Here is a 19,580-nt window from a genome sequence, read left to right as displayed (position 1 = left end):
TCTACAGCAGTCTTATCAGCAGCTTGATGGAAAAAACTTGATGGATGATTTTGTCGAAGCATCTAAAAATTTATTAGGTGTTGGAATTAATTCGTAGCGTTTTTTAATGAAAGAATATTATTTATTTCACATGAGCATTAAAAAATACATTAATGAAAGTACTTCCCATCACTTGTAAAACGCTACGAATTAATTCCAACACCTAATAATTATATACAGATCTAAAAATAACATTGTTGTATCAGCAAAATAATTATCTCAAGCACAATAGTAAAAAATTTTGATATTCTAGCAACCAGTTTTGAGCATCTTATAATTATTTCGATCCAATAAAATTATTTTCAGATCTAGCTAAATTTTTTAATATTTCAACAAATCCATCCTTTCCGTGTTTTAATTTGTAAAAAAAATTTATATAAAAAGAAGATAATATAGGAGTGAATTCTATACTTTTCACGTTCTGTTTTCTAAATTTAAACTTATTCGATTAATCTCTTTCAGAGAGAAACGCTGCAGGAGAGCGGTATTGGCAAAGAGATCGCAAGTCTAAAGTGCGAGATAATCACACGGCTGAACCCGGCATCGTCTAGTATTCTGGACGAACTGGACCGGAACAGCGTGAGGAAAACGAATAGTTTCGCCGGTAGCGATATCTCAAAGGCCAGTCTGACCAGCAGTGAGAACACGGACGCATCCATCGTCACGACGACGACGGAGGGCAGCCCTTCGTTGCTCAGCACGGAAGGCTTTTGCGAGGGTGAGAGTACGGATGATGTGTCACCTGGCTCAACCTTGAACAAATGCTCGAGCAGGTACACACCGACGACGGTGACTGACAGCGAAAACGAGACTACGATGATCTTAGACGAGGACGAGGAGGACCTAACGGAAAAAGATGGAACGACGATGGTATCGATAAAAAAAAGGACAAAGGGTCAGAAGACGTCGAAAAGTTCCAACATGATTGAAATGGTGGGTATCGCGAGAACGGAGAGCAAGGACGACGGGATGGACTGTAACTTTGTGTCAGAGGATGAGGAACAGACTAACACCATGATAAGCAGTCAAGAGAGAGACACAGAAGAACCGATTTACATTAACGCCTGCAACGAGGTGAACGAGAAAAATCTTCAGCGGACGGAGCAATTGAGGACAAAAGACGATTATAGCAATAATAACAATATGTACGTTACAAGTGATTCTTTTCTCCACTAAAATTTTCATTAGATATTTAATTTAATTTTTTTCTTCTATTATATTCTTTTGTTCCTTAAAGACGATCCTTTCGATTTCTTTTTCGCAGCGAGGTAAAGATCGAGACGCCTGAATTGACGGTGGAGGACACCAGTGGAAATTGGTATAGTGATCCGGATGAAGATCGATTAAACGATGATGTATTCAGGCACAGCACCTACCGGCCAAATAGTAATCATAACTCCGTATTGGAGTGCGTGAATCAGATCCTGTTACAGGATATGGAAGAGGAGGAGAACTTGGTACTCTCAGTGCCGCGCAGGTTTAAACATCGTGGCAGAATCGTACGTTTTCAGCCAGCCAGGTTGTCCGATATTGAGTCAGTGGGTTCCGAGATAGAAAGGAAAAATTCCGAGGAGTCCGTCACGGATAACAAGGATTCATCAAGGGAGGAAGAGACTATGGAGAACGATGCGAATGTATCCGAAGACGAGTTTGGCATGAGGATCGTCCAAAAGGATCCGGACGATGATGGTTCCAAGGAGTCCAAGGCGATCCCACTAGTCATCATCGAGCCCAAAGTCGATATCGAAGAGACGAGAAAGATTCCAACGAAATCCCAACAGAGTAGTCCTCCTTTAAAAATGGAGAGAATCGAGGAGAAGACCTGCCTGCAGATGTCTGCAAGAGGATTAACTATCGCCAAGAATCTGGATTATGAAGATATAGAGTCGTTACCAGAGATAACGACATCACCGACGCCCAGAACGCCACCGGCGTTGCCGCCGAAGCCACAGTTTCGCAACAACACACTAATTCTGAAGAAAATTCCTAGTCCATCGTTCCTGATTGATGAAAAAAGGCAGCAGGACCCGGGAGGCGCGGATCCTACAAAAAGAGGTATTCTGGGACTGATATCCTCTTCATCGTCAAAGGCGGCAAGGAATCTGAATATGGACGAAGCGAAAGGTTCGGCCAGGAGCTCGGCGAGAGAAACGAAAGACGGTGGATTCTGGAAGAATAGATTCAACCACGTGCGCTCGTCTTTCCAGGTAAGACAAAAGGAGGATCAAGGAAAGAGTGCGGCCAGAGTGACGAACATCGTTCGGCATTTCGAAGAGTTTAAGATCGGCGACCCCGAGGAACAGACAAAGGACAGAAATCGTCCGAAGGACCGTCATGCCGAACTTGAACATGTAAGATCTCTTATGAAAATGTATTAAATATTTTGAGAAAACTATATAATTTTATAAAAAAAAATATATAAAAAACGAATTTTTCTTTCATTACAGGAATTCGATATCCGACAGAACTTTGAGGAATTCAATCTAGACGAGTGCGATCTGTCGGACGATCCCGATCGACCTGAAGGTGACGGATCCGAGAGACTTGGTCACGTGGGATTCAACAACGCTGGTCAGAACGAGAACAGCATTGCCAAAGATAACAACAATGTTCCTGCTATCGGCAATAGTAATGGCAACGGTGAAATCGGAAGCAGCGGATATGATCACTTTCTGGAGGCGACCGGTCTCAGCAACAAGTCGATCCTCACACCGTCAAGATTGCTGAGCAATCACAAGAGCATGCTGAAGCCGAAGGACGTAAAGTACAAGAGCAGGATCAAGGCTACGGCGGTACTGGAGAGGCACGGAGTACAGACGACTGTAGCCGGCAATACGACGCACGTCAGACACTGGACTGGACCATTCGTCTGACGATTGGCCAATTTTCTGCCGGCCACAAATATTTTTCGCTCCGCCGTGTCGGCCGATAACTCGCCGATAAAGGCGAACTACAAAAGATTTTGATCTTTTAATTCGCTGACGATTAATTAAATTAAAACATTTTATAGTTGTTGTATTTATACGCAACGAATGACTCTCACTTTTAAAGTGCAAATGGAATTTTATACAGTATTGACCGAGAAACAAGGAATTAATGATGAACAGAAAAAAAACAACCTTGTTTCTTTAGTTACGTTACGATGCTAATGTGTGAGTAATTAACATATATATTATATACACATAAATTACGTTATTTTTCATATGCTATAAGATACATGAGTCGTTAGATTTCGAAGTTGCACTTTCAATGATTAATTTATTTAATCCCTTCTTGGAAAAATTGATTATAAAATGTTGATTTAACTATTCCTGCTGTGAAATTATTTATTAGTCTTTATATGATACGTAAAGAAAATGTAACTCGTCTTGACTTTTGGTACATTCTAATTTATAAAACGTTATCGAAAGAACTCTTTATCTTTCATTACCTTAACTTTAATGAATAATACGCATTGGTAGTTCTCAACCATCAATATTTTATTAAATTATTGTTTAACATACAATTTCTATCTTAAATTACATTCACGTACAAGTGTGCAATCGAACGGAAATTTATACAATGTATGAATTTATAAATAGAACAGAGAACTCGAGTAAAAGATTAGGAGTGAACGTTGTGTTCCGTCAATATTAAAATTAGGTTTTTTTTTAATACGTTCTATACACAATCGTACATACTTTCAAACAAAATTACAGATGATAAAGTATATATAGAAAAAAAAATTTGTAATAATACTTCATTGCAGGTAAAGAAAGAAAAGCAGCACTTTGAAAGAAAATTATATAATAAACATTCAAATCTCTGAGTAAAAAATATATTCAAAAAAAAGAATAGAAGGAACAACAAAATTAAATGACTTTTTATGGCATGCAATCTCACCACGCATTTGAATTATCGCGTTAACCACTAAATGTGCGGCGAGAATGTGATGCTAGTCTCAACAGTATTATGCGTTTGTTCGCGTGTTTGGAAGCGTAGATATGCGATATTAAGATGCGCGATACAAATCTCGCATTATGATACATTATGTGTACACATATTTTACATATATAATCTCTACTCTCTATCAAAAAATAACGCAAGTCTATAAAAATATGACAACGTTATCACCAGTATCAAAATGTAAATATGGGGTGTGGAAGAAGAAATGCGTACATTGATAAGTTTTTTATCTTATTCCTTCTTAAACATTACACAATCCCCATTTTAAGCGTCATGCAGGCTTCATTCTCTCGCGGGTTAGTACAAATCACTCGTTCAGGCACTCCATTTACGCTTGTTGATTAGCATTATATCGGATACGAACGTGTACAAGTACTGCGAAAAAACGCTCGAGAACTCGAATTAGTTTTGGCAAGCTGTCGTCTTTCAAGTTTCTCTTTCCGCACGAAAGTCATAGAAGAACTGCGACAAAACATCATATCAGTTATTTGTCTCAATTATCAGTTATTTTTAAAAATTGAAAAAAATATACGTACCTCTCTATCTAAGTCCTTCTGTGTCCATACTTTGATAACAGGAAGTTTGTTCTATCGAGAAAAAAAAATATATCATTAAGTTGTAAAAATAAATGTCTTAATTGCACTTTAATTTTTGTACAAGTTTCAAATTATTATACTCACACTGGCAGAACTATGATTAGTAATAAGACGAGGATTAAGCGCGAACGGAACCCCATCGAGATCGGAAGATCCTGGAAGTGTACCGTAAATGGGCGTTGATGTGACGGTGGATGTCGTGGACATAGGCGGTTGTGGGGCGGGCCTCGTTGGCCTGATCCTCGCGTTAGGACTTAAGACCTCATAATCTCGATCGCTGAGTTCGTCATCCTTGTTAGTGGTGCTGCCGACTTGCGGATAAAGCCCATTGGCCGGTGGTTTTGGTGAGAACTTTGGTTTCGGGGGCCTCTCAGGGGCTGGCCTGTGAAAGATTCCATTCGACGGATTTGGAGAAGGACTTTGCAGTAAGCTGGAAGTATCATAAAATACGTATATTTATAGCACGAAATCGATACTTGGCTTGATGTGTTGAAACTTACTCTATATTAACGTACGACTGCGACTCCAAATTCGCATTTGTGATATCTACGGTCTTGTAGCATACATGAACACCATTTATAGTACTGAAAGAAAAAATATAAGAAACAATATACATCACGATAAAAATATTGCATTAACTTTTTATATTCCATATATATTTCTAATACACAAGTTCCGTGTTTATCTATATTTACATATATGTATAATAAATTACGGCAATTTGTTATTGCGTTTATTTTCTATTGAGTTGTTACAAAAACACAGATAAAAAATTCACGAAGCCAACTTAAAGCTGATCTAATTAAAAGTTTAAAGAGTTGACATACCCAGCAGCGGAAAATCCAACAGGAGCCAGTTTGGAGTAAACCTTATGGTTTGGAGTTGTCCTGCTGCATATTATTATATCTGTGACCGCTTTCGTACACAGGTCCTTATTCCTAATTTTGTAGCACACCTGTTTTTTCCGCCATGCTTTCTGCCCTGCAACATTTACCGCGATTTATTTGTAAAAATTTGCATATTTTTTTATCCGCAGACGGCAGGCATTGCTGTCAAACAGAAAGGCTTACTCGAATCCACGGTGTAAGAGATCATGCTGTATCCTTCCGGCGGAGTGTCTCGCTCGTTAATCACCATGATATCCTCGACCACGCAGTTCGGCTGGCCCTCAGTCTTTGAGAAGCAGATATATCTACCCTTCTTCTTGATGAACAGTCCACTCTCCCTCCATAGATCAGCGTCGGTATCCTGATCGTAAGTTCTCGATACCTTAACGAGATATATATCAATCATCCCTGACCACCGCGACGAGCAATAATAAAGTGAATTAATGCGCGTACCACTGTAAAGTTGGGTGGACACTTGTCTAAGTCTTCCACAACACTAATGGCAGTTATTGGTCTGTCATCTGGCAGTACGGCCGACACCTGGACCAACATCTTACAGGTAGTCGTCTTGAACATCGCTGCGATCCCGGATATCTAATTAATTCATTCCCCAATTAGATGAATCTTTCCCAATGTGTCCAAAATAAATATATTTGTAAGTATTAAATACGGAAAGAAGGATTTTGTTAAAGTATCTAAAAATTTAACTAGACACAAATTTGAAAAGAATTTTATAGGATCATAAAAATAATTGGATAAGGAAGCTCAAATTGATTGCTAGAATGTCTAAATTTTTTGCAATATTATCGTCATGCTTAAATCTGCTACATAATTATTTTGATGGTCCAAGAAAATTATTTTCAGATTTGTATTTAGCTAAACTTTTAGATACTTCAGCAAAATTATTCTTTCCGTGTAAATTTAAACATGTCCAACAAATTTTTAGATTTATACCAAATTAAATTTTCAGATATTTCAATAAAACACATTACATTAATAAAAAATCTTTAGATGTTTCGGCAACAATCTGGCCATCTTCAGTAAAAAATAACAAATATTAGTAAAACGCAGAATTTACATAAATCTGACATTAAATTCAGTTATCAAAAATATAATTATTATATATATAAACGTTCTTATATATATAAACATTCTAAATATAAATATGTATATAAACGTCTGAAGATTTTTTATTAATGATTTATTAAATTTCACAATATAATCCGTTTTTTCGTACATGCACTAAATATACTATAATTATTATAAAATAAGCAAATGTTAAGTATGTAACACTATGAATACGTTTGCTTACTGAATATTGCATTTTGTCTCGCTACAAATATCGTGAATAAGTTGCATATAAAAAAACAAGAAGATTATGTCGATCATCGTCATTAAAATGATCATTGTCCGGCGATCATAAAATGTTTATCAATGTGAGATTAGATACAATTGAAGCTTATCGTTGCGATCGTAGAGATAACGAGATGATCGAAAGTCGGAAACCCGCGGTGGCGATTGCATCGTAACTTCAATAGATCATAAAAACACTGATCGTTCCAAAAATATCATCAACATGACCGACATTCTCCGCTCCACGAGTTTTCCGAGGCGCGAAGCGATCGACTATGAAACTCTTGTTTAATCCGACGCGATGTAGCGATCCGATCGAATCCCTCGGTGCGATGCACTCAAGATTCTCGACTCGATGCATGTATTCTATTCGGTAGGATAACGAACTTTGAGAACAAATTATCGATTGATATTTTTATTTTGAGAGATTGAAAAAATAAGGGAAGCCAGTAAGCCAGATATTAGTCAGCCTATTTAACTAGATTATACACATACATTCAGTGATTGTCTAAAACATGTCTAAATTTACACGGAAAGAATGATTTTGCTGAAGTATCTAAAAGTTTAGCTAAATACAAATCTAAAAATAATTTTTTGAACCATCAAAATAGTTATAGTAAACTCAAGCATGATGAATAGTGCTGTAAAAGTTTTGACATTCTAGCAATTAGTTTAAGCGTCCCATATAAACAAAAAGAGGAATATAAAATCACAGCACTATTGTGAAATTTAATAAATCATTACATTAATAAAAAATCTTTAGATGTTTCGGCAACAATCTGGCCATCTTCAGTAAAAAATAACAAATATTATTAGGTGTTGGAATTAATTCGTAGCGTTTTACAAGTGATGGGAAGTACTTTCATTAATGTATTTTTTAATGCTCATGTGAAATAAATAACATTCTTTCATTAAAAACGCTACGAATTAATTCCAACACCTAATAGTAAAACGCAGAATTTACATAAATCTGACATTAAATTCAGTTATCAAAAATATAAATATTATATATATAAACGTATTCTAAATATAAATATGTATAAACGTCTGAAGATTTTTTTATTAATGATTTAATTAAATTTCACAATATCTAGTGCTGTGGTTTTATGCTCCTCTTTTTGTATATTTTGATTTATAAACCACGTTATAATTATTTGTTATAATTATTTATTTCGTCCCATATAATTTTAATAGTCCATTAAAATCAACGGTTTTGCTCAAGTATCTAAAAATTTAGAAATACAGATCTGAAAATAATTGTGTTGGACTATCGAAATAATTATGTAGGACGTTCAAACTGATTGCTGAAATATAAAAACATTGTACAATATCGATCAACATGCTTGTCCTACATAATTCTTTCGATGGTTCCAACAAAATTATTTTCAGCTCCATATCTACCTAAATTTTTAAATACTGCAGTAAAATCATTCCTTTTATACATGAAATGCGCACGAGAGTGATATGTAAAGACCCTGCTCTTATTTTGAAGCAGATTCACGATGATTCGTCAACAGAGCTATTTTTCTAACGGTCTCCATGTTATCGCATTAATTACTACGATAATAACTATAGCATTATACATTAGCGAGAAACATTCGGTTGCGTGAAAGAGATTCATTCATCCTGATTCGAAACCCTGTTAATTAGCGGATCGGAGGAGCTCATTCCGGAGCAGCTCATTCCGGTGCAATGAGAGATGCGAGTACGGACTGCCGACTGACAGCGGGCGGGGTTGAACAATCGAGGAGGAAGGCGAAACAGAGGAAAGAAGGAACGTAAAGTGGGACAGCGGCGTATGTTCGTGGAGGAATGTACCGCTGCATTAGTATTCGCAAACATCAACGAATGGTCTTTAAGACGCGTGACTAAGTCTCACGCTCTCCTACGAGATCGTTCTCTCTCTTGCATCATCGTGATCGAAGCATTTCATCATAGGAAAAATCCAAGCTCGGGAGGCTGTCGATTTTCCAACTGTCGCTCGGTGCTCAGCTGGCTCGACTTGTATCCCGCTGGTGTCAACTTACTTTTGTCAGCCGTGAAATAATAAATGGTGATTTTTCAAAAGACGCAGAAATCATTAGGAAACACGCACGTATAATAAAAATTTGCTCCGTCAGGAACACAAAGGTCAGTTGTACTTTCATAATGAAAAGGAGGGAAAAAAAAGACAGGCAGAACGATGACAATCAGAAAAAATTTACATAGCTCATTTTTCCATCGTCATAATACCCGTAAATTATTCGTAGGCACGAGGCCATTATTCACACTCGCGATCGAAAAATTCCATCGTCGACGAGACACCGCCGCTGCGTTCAGTGCTAAATTCGGTAGATGTATATACGTACATACGTCATACGTGTTTACGCATTCCCTTCGCGATTCTCGTTGTTAAAGAGACAGAGCTTAAGATCGAAGTGTGTCAAGATCTCAGTGCGATAGCGATAGGATACCATGCTGTGTGGCAGCAAATAAATAATAGCCTGGAGTGCGACGTGACGAGAAGGAACGTGACGCGAAGAGAAGATCCCATGGGAAACCGGCGTCAACGTTCAAGGACGTGCTCGAGGAAGGGAGGTCGATAGGAAGACGGACGGACGGACGCGACGTGCGCGGAGACGTCTCTCTTCCCTCCTTTCGCGAATTATATTGGACGTGTCATCGGCCGCGGGAGGCGACATCGCCTTCTCTCGATTACTCTCGAGGTGCTCGATAGGGGCTGACCTTTTCGCGACGCCGCGCTGCAACGTTTATCCGTTTCCTCTCCGCCTTCTCTTCGTCCTTCTTCTTGTTCGTCTTCCTCACACGATTGTACACTTTGTGCTGACACAGCGACGACGACGACACAACGCGACAGCGCGGCTTCTGTCACCGGCGCTCATATTTCAAATGATTTCAAAGCAAAAGAGGAGACGAGTGACGTCAATCGACGACAGACTGTACTTACCGTCGTCCGACGACGCGTCTTGCGAAACTGCCCGAAAACACTCCGAACATTGACGAGGCCACCGAACTCCGGAAACGCATCACGCTCAGTGCGCCGAGTGCGCGTCATCTCGATGCGCATGCGTCCTACGTTCATGATATTGTCATGAAGTAAGAAAGTAATCGATGGGAATGCAAGATGTATTTTCAGTTGCTCGGAGGGAATAGAAAGAACGTGATAGTCAATCTGATTGGTCGTTACTATTCTCTTGAATATCCCAGATATAACGATATTTACGAAAATGATAGAATAATTTCAAATTTAAATTGACTTAATCGATGATTATACTTTATCATAATTTATTACGAATTTCAAAATCAACGTCGATCTTTATTTTTTACACTACAATTAGTGGTCTTTGAAGGACTAAACTTGAAAGTTTATAATATAAATAGAACGAATTAGTCATATATCAATAATATTTTAATAAAGAAAGTAAATTGCCTTTACAGGAATCTAATATAATATTAGTCAATTTATTACTGAAAGACAATAATTAATTACTTATTTGGAGTAATAAAAGTATTGAATGTGCTTTTAGTCAGTAATTAATTATTGTCTTTTAGTATTGGCTAGTATTAGCTAGATTTCTTTAAGAGGGAACAGAAACAAAATCTTTCAAAAGCCTTTTTATTTTCTTCATCATTTTTCTAAGAAAATATTAAGTACAATATTTTCTTGGAAAATTTTCTTGAACAATTTTCTACTCTTATTTTTATCATTTCCTTTTTATGAGAGATTCAATGACGTTTTTTTATTATTATACATTATTTATCGTGTCATTTTTCTATTTTTAATGTTTAATAGTAAACATCATTTATATTATGGAAAACAAGAATTGCGTATCTATGATAAAGTATAATATTATGCATTATAATGATATATGCATATCATTTATATCGATTTGTCATCTCAAGACAGTCTAAAATATACGAGGGCAAATCAATAAGTACCTGTGTTAGTAATGAAGCAAGCTTTTTACAAAAATTTTTTTTTATTTTTCAACGTAATCCCCTTTTAGGAGGATACACTTTTTTCAACGCTTTTGCCATTTTTTTAACCCCTCAGAAAAATGCGATTTGATTCGAACTCTGCAAAATAGGTCTCTGTTTCGGCGATGACCTCCTCATTCGACGTGAATTTCTTTCTACCGAGCCATTTTTTTAAGTTTGAAAACAAGAAGAAGTCACATGGGGCTAAATCCGGAGAGTACGATCGATGTAGCAATTCGTAGCGCAATTCGACCATCAAATTGACCTTTAAAATTGACCTTTGAAATTGTTAATCCGCATCCGGTTGTTATCCACCGTGAGCAATCGCGGCACTTATCGGGCCGATAGTTTTTTTCATTCCCAAATTATCATGCAAAATTGAATGTCGTTCGATACGTCTACGGTCTCTGCTACTTCATGCACTTTCGGCGATCGTCTAGAATTATGTCGTGGACTTTTTCAACGATTTCTTCAGTAACCACGTCTGCCGGGCGGCTTGGGCGCTCCTCATCAAAAACAGATGAACGATCACGTTGGAATTCGTTGAACCAATATCTGACGGTTGTCATAGATGAAGAGTTCTCATAGACAGGCATCCAACTTCGTTTTTATTACTTCATACGTTTTTCCATCCAAAAATAAGAAACGAATCACGGATCGATATTGCTCTTTTTCCATTGTATCGGAAAACATCAAACACGCTCACTACGAATTGCTGTCAAATTAAGAGTGTTGCATGAATCACTCTGAAATTTTGTATGGCGTCGTTTGAAAGATGGTAGTACCCGATGGTAATGTCAACTTGCATCAACAACACCTGTCTTGAAACACGGGTACTTATTGATTTGTCCTCGTAAATAGCCAGCGCAGATCTTTGCGAAGCATAAGAAAATCAATCTTTTGCGTCTTTTATTTAAAAAAAAAGAAAGAAGAAAAAATGTTATGCTCCATCCTAAGAATCGACTACGAATATCAACCTCTATATATAATATTTAAGGTCTGAGCTATCGCTTGCTTTACTGCGCATGTACCAAATCGGTCGTATCAGAATTAGTGTTCCGACTCCGATAGGCGGCAGGCATCGCACATTGCACAATTGACGTTTATACCAATCTGTACTCAGCTGTTAGCCTTATCATCGTGAATTTATTTTTGAGATTTCTGACTGATCCAAACAGTTATCTCATTCACTGCGGAAGAGATACATCATCGCTCAGATATGACGGACTCCAATAAGCCTATTCCTTTTTATTACTCCACGAGTGGTAACAAAGAGGAAGATGAGGTTAGTCTTTACTATATTATAATCTATGTACATTTGTAGAGTTTTTCATTGGCAGAACTAGTTCGCAGAACGACGCACATTAAAGCTGTTGTACATTATTCTAATTTAAATGTAAAAGTGAGATATCTCAATTGATAAAATGTCCAATGTATTTTATCAAATAGCATAATAAAATATATCGAATATTTTACGATTTAATTTGTTTCTATATTTTTCTTAAACGTACATCTTTATGTCAATTTTTGTACAACGGCTTTAAACATACATTACGCCCTTATAATTCTGCCAATGAAAGATTATTATTTATACTATTAATTTCTTAATTCTATTCATGCGCGATTTTATCGGTACAAATGTCTTTTTATCCTGAAAAAGAAATATATTATTAATAATAAAAAATATATATTATTAAATATATAATTATATTAAATATATTATTAATATATAAATGTTATTTTATATTTTACCGTATAATATAATTAATTAAACAAAATTTTCTGTAAATTGAACGTAAATTTATACAATCTCCTTTTTTTCTCGTTTTGTCTCCTTGCTCCGAAATAATCTGCCAGTTGACTAGTTGATAAGAATTTTGTAACAATTGACGATAGCGTTGATATTTATAATCCAATGTCATACATCAAGATCATTTTAAATAATTGCAAGACACTTGTACTTTTCGAACGCGATCTTTTAAAATTTTTTAAACTTTTTTATTTACGAGATGTGATATAGGTCCATAACCAACGACATAACATATGTCAATTGTATACAGCCAGATCAGGTCATCTCTCAAATGTTCATAACGAGAGATATAATTTAGATTGAATTTAGGATATTTATGTCTCGGCCTTTTTTTTGTTGTTTGAATTGAATATTAATGCAGGCGTATCCAAGAAGAAAATGTGGAGTTAAATTCTCCCCGAATTTGTTTCCATTTTCAATTATTATATATAATTATGAATTATATATATATATATATATATATATATATATATATATATATACAGGTTTCAAAATTCGCGCCCGCGAAATACAAAACGTGATACTTTATGCTAAAAGAAACAACTTATTTCTTTTGCAAAATTGCGTCTGACAAGTAGTTTGAAATTATACGAGTAAATGGATAAATTATATATCGAAATGTAATTTTACTACAGGAAAAAATTGTTCGTTTTAGCACAAAAAACCGATAAGTAGTATTTGCAGGAAAGCAGGTTGAAGTCAACAAATTCAAAAATTATTTATTGGACGAAATTTAAAGAAAAAAGTTGTTTGTTTTATCAAGTCACGTCTTGTACTTCGCGGTCGTGAATTTTGGAACACCCTTATATATATATATATATATATATATATATATATATATATATATAATATATATATATATATCATAAAAATAATTATTATATAATTATAAAAAATTATTTTCTTTTTAATTCTACTCTTTTTAATTCTACTTTTTTACTTTTACAGCTTTACTTTTTACTTTTGACATTATATATAAATTCTGAAAATGTGTTAAATAACTTTAAAAAACAGTTCTTTTATTTTATAAATTTTATTGAATAATCTTCTTTACTTTCATTTAACTTCTCTTTCCTTTTATTTAACTTTAATATAACATTTTTAATAATATTTAGAAATTTCTTACAAAGAAAACTTCTCTATATGTTTAAAAAAAATTTCTTTTTCTAGGAAAATGATCATGAAATGTTTAGTAATTTAAATTTCATCATTTGAAATCTTGAATATTAGGCAATTTTTGGAAATTACGAAAATTTTTGTTGTTTCAATTAATTCTAAGCAAAATCGTAAAACTTGTAATGTGTTTTCATAGTATTTATAAGAACTTATAATTAGTATTCTAATTTTATTTGTGATTATTCGTAAATATCTATTCATCGATTTCATGTAAATTTTATGGCTTGTAAGAAGCTGTTTGTAAAAATATTATATAAAGGTATAAGCACTTAAAATTCTTACATATCTTACAGAAATATGTTACGAGCCTTACAATTCTGCTTAGAATTTAGACATTAGATAGTTATACATCAATCTCTTTATTTTTGTTATGTTTTTGCTATTTTTTAATTGAATTAGATGAAATTTAGAAATGAAATTTCTTGCAGAAATTATTGGAACCAATTAGGTATATTCTTCAAGTTCCCGGAAAACAAATAAGAATAAAATTAGCAAAAGCTTTTAATTATTGGCTAAAGATATCAGATGATAAAGTCCAAGAAATCGATGATATAATAAATATGCTTCACAATTCGAGCATTCTGTAAGTTTTCATTCTGTTAATTATCAACATAATATTTTGTTTTGTGTCTTTTTTTACATATCTTTCTCATTAACTATAAAATTATATCTTTAAATAATTTTGTTTTTTGTAACAATTGCATATGTTAAAAATTGGATATTAATTAAAGTGCAGGTATTTTGCAAAGTACCTGCAATTATATTAATCTAAAATTTAATATTTTTATAAAAATTATAATTTTTTCTGCGTAATTTGCAAAATTGGATATATATATACATATATAATATATACATATATAAAATCACACTGAAATATTTAAGCATTCACTTTGATCGAAAATAGAATTATTTCTCTTAATTAATTGCTTTATCTTGCTGATCTAATTCCAAATTATAATTGTTTATATATGTTTTCTTAAAAAACAATCTTTCTTGTACTAGTTTTTGGTTATTGCGAAAAATATTACTGAAATCTCCGTCAAATCAAAAGGACATCCTTATGGAATTCGAGACCTTCGAGTTTGAATCCTGGCCGAGGTAATATTTTTCGCAATAAATAATTTACAGCTTTTAAGAAACTTACATTAGCATCAAATTATTAATATCTTTCTAAGATTCTTGTTATCATCAATATTATTGAATTGCTTGTCAATTTAATAGGTGATATTAATACTTCAGTTTTGTTTATATTTGCATTTCAAAATTGAAAAAGATTTTTAGCGCGTGGTTTGCAGAATTGAATATAAATTCATACTGAAATATTTAAGCACTAACATTCACTTTGTACGAAAATAGGATTATTTCTCTCAATTAATTTATTTATTCTCATTAGTCTAATTTCGAATTATTATGTATAGCTTTTACTTATTTTCGCAGGATTGATGATATTCAAGATAATTCCATTCTGCGAAGAGGCATTCCTGTTGCACATTCAGTTTATGGAACTGCTAGCTCATTAAGTGCTGCAAATTATGTATTATTCATTGCTTTGGAAAGAGTTATTAATTTAAAACATCCAGAGGTAAGTGAATACAGGGTTGGCCATATTCGACGGAAAGATGTTTTTTTTTCAATCATGGGAAAGAGATGTTAGATCGAGTAACGACGTTTCCCATGATTGAAAAAAAAAACATCTTTCCGTCGAATATGGCCAACCCTGTACATTAAAAAAATGTCGAACTCTGTTGGTCTTCATTTTATAATGATATTTTGATATATAAAATAAATCATGATGAAAAATATACATTTCTCGTTATTATATAATACTTAAGAGTTTTCAATTTACTTAAATACAAAATTTAAAAGACGTTCAGTAATAATATTATATAATTATTTTATATAATATTATTACTGAAATGGTATTTTTTAAAATTAAGAAACACCATTAAAATTGTCCTATTTTCTCATTTTTTTTAAATTATCTTTCTTAATATTAATAATGCCGTATGGTACACCAGTATATCATACGCTGCATTTATTAATATATTAACATGATCATTATGCAGTTTTTGTTATCTATTTATCTTTCTTTTTTTCTTTCTTTATTTGTCATATGATTAATTTTGATTTATTAAAGGAGTGAAACTGAAAATGTACCATACGACATTTATTAATATATTAATATGACACTTAGTTAATTCTCTAAAAATCAAGTTTCTAATTTATTTGTATTTAATAATGTATTGTATTTTCTAATTTATTTAATATATATATATATATATATATATATATATATATATATGTATATATATATTAAATACAAATAAATTAAAAATTAAGAATTATAATAGTATATATTATATATATAATATTATCAGGCAACGCAAGTATATATGGAGCAATTATTAGAACTTCATAGAGGTCAGGGAATGGATATTTTTTGGAGAGATAATTTCATCTGTCCAACTGAGGAAGATTACAAGATTATGACAATAAGAAGTAATTGCTAATATTTATACAATCTTTATTTTATATGCATATAGAAAAAAAGGATTTAAACATTAATTAATGTTGCAGAAACTGGTGGGCTTTTCAATTTAGCCGTAAGATTGATGAAACTGTTCTCAACTTATGAAGAAGATTTTTCATCATTAATAGCTACTTTAGGATTATATTTTCAAATACGCGATGATTATTGCAACTTGTGCCTCGGTGAGGTAAGCGATAATATATTCGATTTAATGAAATAAATTTATACTACATATATTTATTATTGTTACAGTACACTGAGAATAAAAGTTATTGTGAAGATTTAACTGAAGGAAAATTCAGCTTTCCGATTATTCATGCCCTTAGAAGCAATCCTGACGATAGACAAATAATAAGTATCCTTTATCAAATGTTATTTTTATTTAGTAAAAAATATAATATTCGCTATATAATTAATAAACTTTTTTTACTAATTGTTCCATGTATAATCATTCTATGTATAATTTATTAGATTTATATATTTCTTTAATAATGCTTAATAAAGATATTGTACGACAACGGACAAAGGATATCGAAGTGAAACGTCATTGCATTAAATTATTAGAGAGATTTGGTTCCTTTAAATACACGAGAAATGTACTTGAAGAATTGGATTCGACTGCGAGGGCTGAAATTGAACGATTAGGTGGTAACCCGCTTCTGGTGAAGATTCTGGACGAACTTAAGAATTGGGATACCCAAGATGCACCTAAGGATCCTTTAACTGGAACGTTTTAAGTTTAATGTTATTTTTTTTTTGTAAAACGTCAAAAAATAGCATTACATAGATTTTTTAAATTATATTATATAAAATAGGTGTAATGATACAAGTGGCAAAGGAATACTTATATTGTGACATATTATGTATAAATTATGTAAAAAAATATAATGATCCGTATTCAAAACGTTATAACAATGTTAGCGCGCTAACGCATACTTTATGTTACGCATATAGAATTTCAGAAATAAAAGCGCGTTCTGAATACGGGCCAATATATATAAAAGTATACAAAAAATATATAATAAAATTTTAATAGCTGATAAAAATTAATATTTATAAAATTTTATTGGATATCTGTGCACTACAAATAAAAATGGATGTCTATAAAAGATTTAAGAATACTTATATAGAATATGAATTGTTATTTTTTAATAAATTAATATTTTATTCAGCTGTACACAAACATAATTTTTTAATAAATTAACATTTTATTTAGCTGTACACTATTCGAATTATGTAAAGTTAAATAATAATAAGAAAAAGTATAGTAAAAGAAGTAGTATGTATCTATATGTATCTATATACATGTATCTATATACGCTTGCATAAGTTCAGCAAAATTTTATTTTTATTTGTAAATATATAATTTTGTAACGTGCAAATACTGTGATTTTTTTACACAAAAAAACTGTGCTGTAGATTTTAAGATTATGTTTACACGGATTATTTACGTAAAATCTACGTGATGTTTGCATAATTTTTTGTCATGTAAACAATATAGACTATGTAGACTCTGTTGTAAAACGCATTGCTAACATGTTTTATACAGTATAAAAGAATTAAAATTAAATTATAAAATAGTCTTTACACAGAGTAGAATTATCCGAAATACGTCTAAGAATTAGTCTAGGTTATAAAAATATATGGCTATATCTTTAGAATATTCCTGTGATACATTTTGAATATTTTAGCTATGTGAGCACGCTCACATATTCCCATTTTAAATATAAATTGTATAAGCATTATGTAAGTAAAATTATGTAAGTATTTATTAAATTCATAAATTATGTGTACTAAATTTTTTTAGGAAATGTTTATAAATTATCAAAATTTTAAAGATTAAATTTAGAAAGATATAAAAATTTGTATTATTGCTTTTATTATTGTTGCTGCAATATGCACAATGTGCATAATATTTATTACGTATACATTTTAATTAAAGTAAAATCTAGTTCATTAAATCCATTATTTATTTTTCGTGGCATGTTCGAGGTAACGAGTTGTTATATTTAAAAATCCAGTTTATAAATTTTAAGACATTAATATAAATATTGAGCTTTAAAATTTCACTTCTAAATGTTACGTGAAGAACTGTACGACTTATGACTTCAACACACATTTCAAATTTATTCTGTACACCACATGATAAAAGCATCTTTTGAAGCTAATCAACGTTTTTCCGTAAAAGTTAAAAGATTCCTGGAAAAAAATGTTTTATATATAATTATATATAATTAGGGTAACTCCGGTATACACGTCGTATGTATCAACAGTTAAATTTATTATATGATAAGAAAATAATAAGTATTCTTTACGAAACATTATATTTAATATGAAAGTAGATACTAAGGAATATATTCCGTATTAAGTAGACAATAAGAAAATTAAAGGGTACTCATATCTCTATTTTGAAAATTTTTTAACAAAATTTTTAGATAATGTTAAAATTCTTAACAATAAATCAAGATATTTTAACACAACGATCGAAAAATATTGAAGTAAAATGTTACTGCATTAAAATATTAGAGTTACGAATCATTTAAGTATACAAAAGATGTACTTGATGGATTGGAAAAAAATAAAAACCGACCGTTTAAGTGGCAATCCGCCCTTGGTAAAGCTTCTGGACGACAGCAAGAATAAAATGTTGAAAACACGTACCTAAAGATTCTTTAATCAAAATGATAAAAAATTCAGAAATACGTATTATGTTATTAATAATATGTCAGACGTAGCATTGCACAATTTATCCATTTCATTGAATAAAACAATCTCTTATTAATAGTTATAAACAACAAAATGTAATAAAAATTTATATCTGTATACGAATGAAGATAAAAAAAATTAATTTATAAAACTTTGATGAAAAAAAATCATTTATAAAACGATATAGCAATAAATCATTATGCACCCAAAAAAAGTATTCTGTCGATAAGCAGGAAATACCTCTTAGCATTTTTTCTAAGAAAAAAATTGTACATGAATCTCACACAAGCGCGGGTATTTTGTGACATGTATTTATCTATAAAAATGAGGGCACACGAAAAGCGATGTGATTCGCATAGTGTTTTTTTTCTTTCGCACAAGACAACAAACTAAACAAAGAATACGAAAGCAAAGCACTTGTGTTTGGCTACACAACATGTTTTCTATTCCACTACACGTATATATCGCAAAACCACTAAGTCTTTTACACGTCCTATAGTAATCATTTTATATAGATTATAATTTATGATGACGTTACTTATTATAGTGACAAATCGATT

At 32.4% G+C, this 19,580-nt stretch overlaps 3 protein-coding genes across 10 annotated transcripts in view; 2 read left to right on the top strand and 1 right to left on the bottom strand.

Moving 5' to 3' along the window:
* LOC105149701 (hypothetical protein) overlaps positions 1-4,632 on the top strand; it is a 40,462-nt gene extending 35,830 nt beyond the window's left edge. For all 5 annotated transcript variants that reach the window (XM_011062290.2, XM_011062289.2, XM_087411243.1 and 2 more), the window contains exons 3-5: positions 502-1,184; positions 1,304-2,390; positions 2,487-4,632. In XM_011062290.2, coding sequence (XP_011060592.2) covers positions 502-1,184; positions 1,304-2,390; positions 2,487-2,912 — 2,196 coding nt within the window. In that variant the 3' untranslated portion in view covers positions 2,913-4,632. The remainder of the gene's footprint in view (positions 1-501; positions 1,185-1,303; positions 2,391-2,486) is intronic.
* Mvb12 (multivesicular body subunit 12-like Mvb12) lies at positions 3,498-9,872 on the bottom strand. Of its 2 annotated transcripts, none has more exons than XM_011062294.2 (8): positions 9,768-9,872; positions 5,921-6,061; positions 5,651-5,849; positions 5,408-5,561; positions 5,081-5,164; positions 4,665-5,010; positions 4,521-4,571; positions 3,498-4,446 (listed from the first exon to the last, which is right to left on the bottom strand). In XM_011062294.2, exons 2-8 carry the CDS (start codon positions 6,041-6,043, stop codon positions 4,411-4,413), a joined length of 993 nt encoding a protein of 330 aa, XP_011060596.2. In that variant the 5' UTR covers positions 6,044-6,061; positions 9,768-9,872; the 3' UTR covers positions 3,498-4,410. The 2 variants fall into 2 exon arrangements, with proteins under 2 accessions (XP_011060596.2, XP_011060597.2); XM_011062295.2 differs by lacking the exon at positions 9,768-9,872 and adding an exon at positions 9,545-9,682.
* On the top strand, positions 8,674-17,696 carry LOC105149702 (terpene synthase-like). 3 transcript variants are annotated; one of them, XM_087411250.1, is made up of 9 exons: positions 8,674-8,950; positions 11,796-12,083; positions 14,213-14,367; positions 14,787-14,882; positions 15,222-15,366; positions 16,163-16,283; positions 16,362-16,501; positions 16,567-16,669; positions 16,819-17,696. In XM_087411250.1, the coding sequence occupies exons 2-9, from the start codon at positions 12,018-12,020 to the stop codon at positions 17,049-17,051; spliced, it is 1,059 nt and encodes a 352-aa protein (XP_087267376.1). In that variant the 5' UTR covers positions 8,674-8,950; positions 11,796-12,017; the 3' UTR covers positions 17,052-17,696. The 3 variants fall into 3 exon arrangements, with proteins under 3 accessions (XP_087267376.1, XP_011060594.2, XP_087267378.1); XM_011062292.2 differs by lacking the exon at positions 8,674-8,950 and adding an exon at positions 9,811-9,916; XM_087411252.1 differs by lacking the exons at positions 8,674-8,950; positions 14,787-14,882 and adding an exon at positions 9,811-9,916.
* Positions 17,697-19,580: the final 1,884 nt, after the last annotated feature.

The sequence above is a fragment of the Acromyrmex echinatior genome, chromosome 11, assembly GCF_024713525.1.
Source record: "Acromyrmex echinatior isolate Ae372 chromosome 11, ASM2471352v2, whole genome shotgun sequence".
NCBI classification, from domain to species: domain Eukaryota; kingdom Metazoa; phylum Arthropoda; class Insecta; order Hymenoptera; family Formicidae; genus Acromyrmex; species Acromyrmex echinatior.
This window is presented reverse-complemented; position numbering and strand designations above follow the sequence as displayed.

Excerpts from the sequence above, each read along its gene's own strand:
- LOC105149702 (XM_087411250.1), top strand. The coding sequence starts at position 12,018 with ATGACGGACTCCAATAAGCCTATTCCTTTTTATTACTCCACGAGTGGT. Across the intron at positions 15,367-16,162 it reads TTAATTTAAAACATCCAGAG|GCAACGCAAGTATATATGGA; the intron begins GTAAGTGAATAC and ends TAATATTATCAG. Across the intron at positions 16,670-16,818 it reads TGACGATAGACAAATAATAA|ATATTGTACGACAACGGACA; the intron begins GTATCCTTTATC and ends TGCTTAATAAAG.
- Mvb12 (XM_011062294.2), bottom strand. The coding sequence starts at position 6,043 with ATGTTCAAGACGACTACCTGTAAGATGTTGGTCCAGGTGTCGGCCGTA. Across the intron at positions 5,562-5,650 it reads CTCTTACACCGTGGATTCGA|GGCAGAAAGCATGGCGGAAA; the intron begins GTAAGCCTTTCT and ends TAAATGTTGCAG. Across the intron at positions 5,165-5,407 it reads GTTGGATTTTCCGCTGCTGG|TACTATAAATGGTGTTCATG; the intron begins GTATGTCAACTC and ends TTTTTCTTTCAG.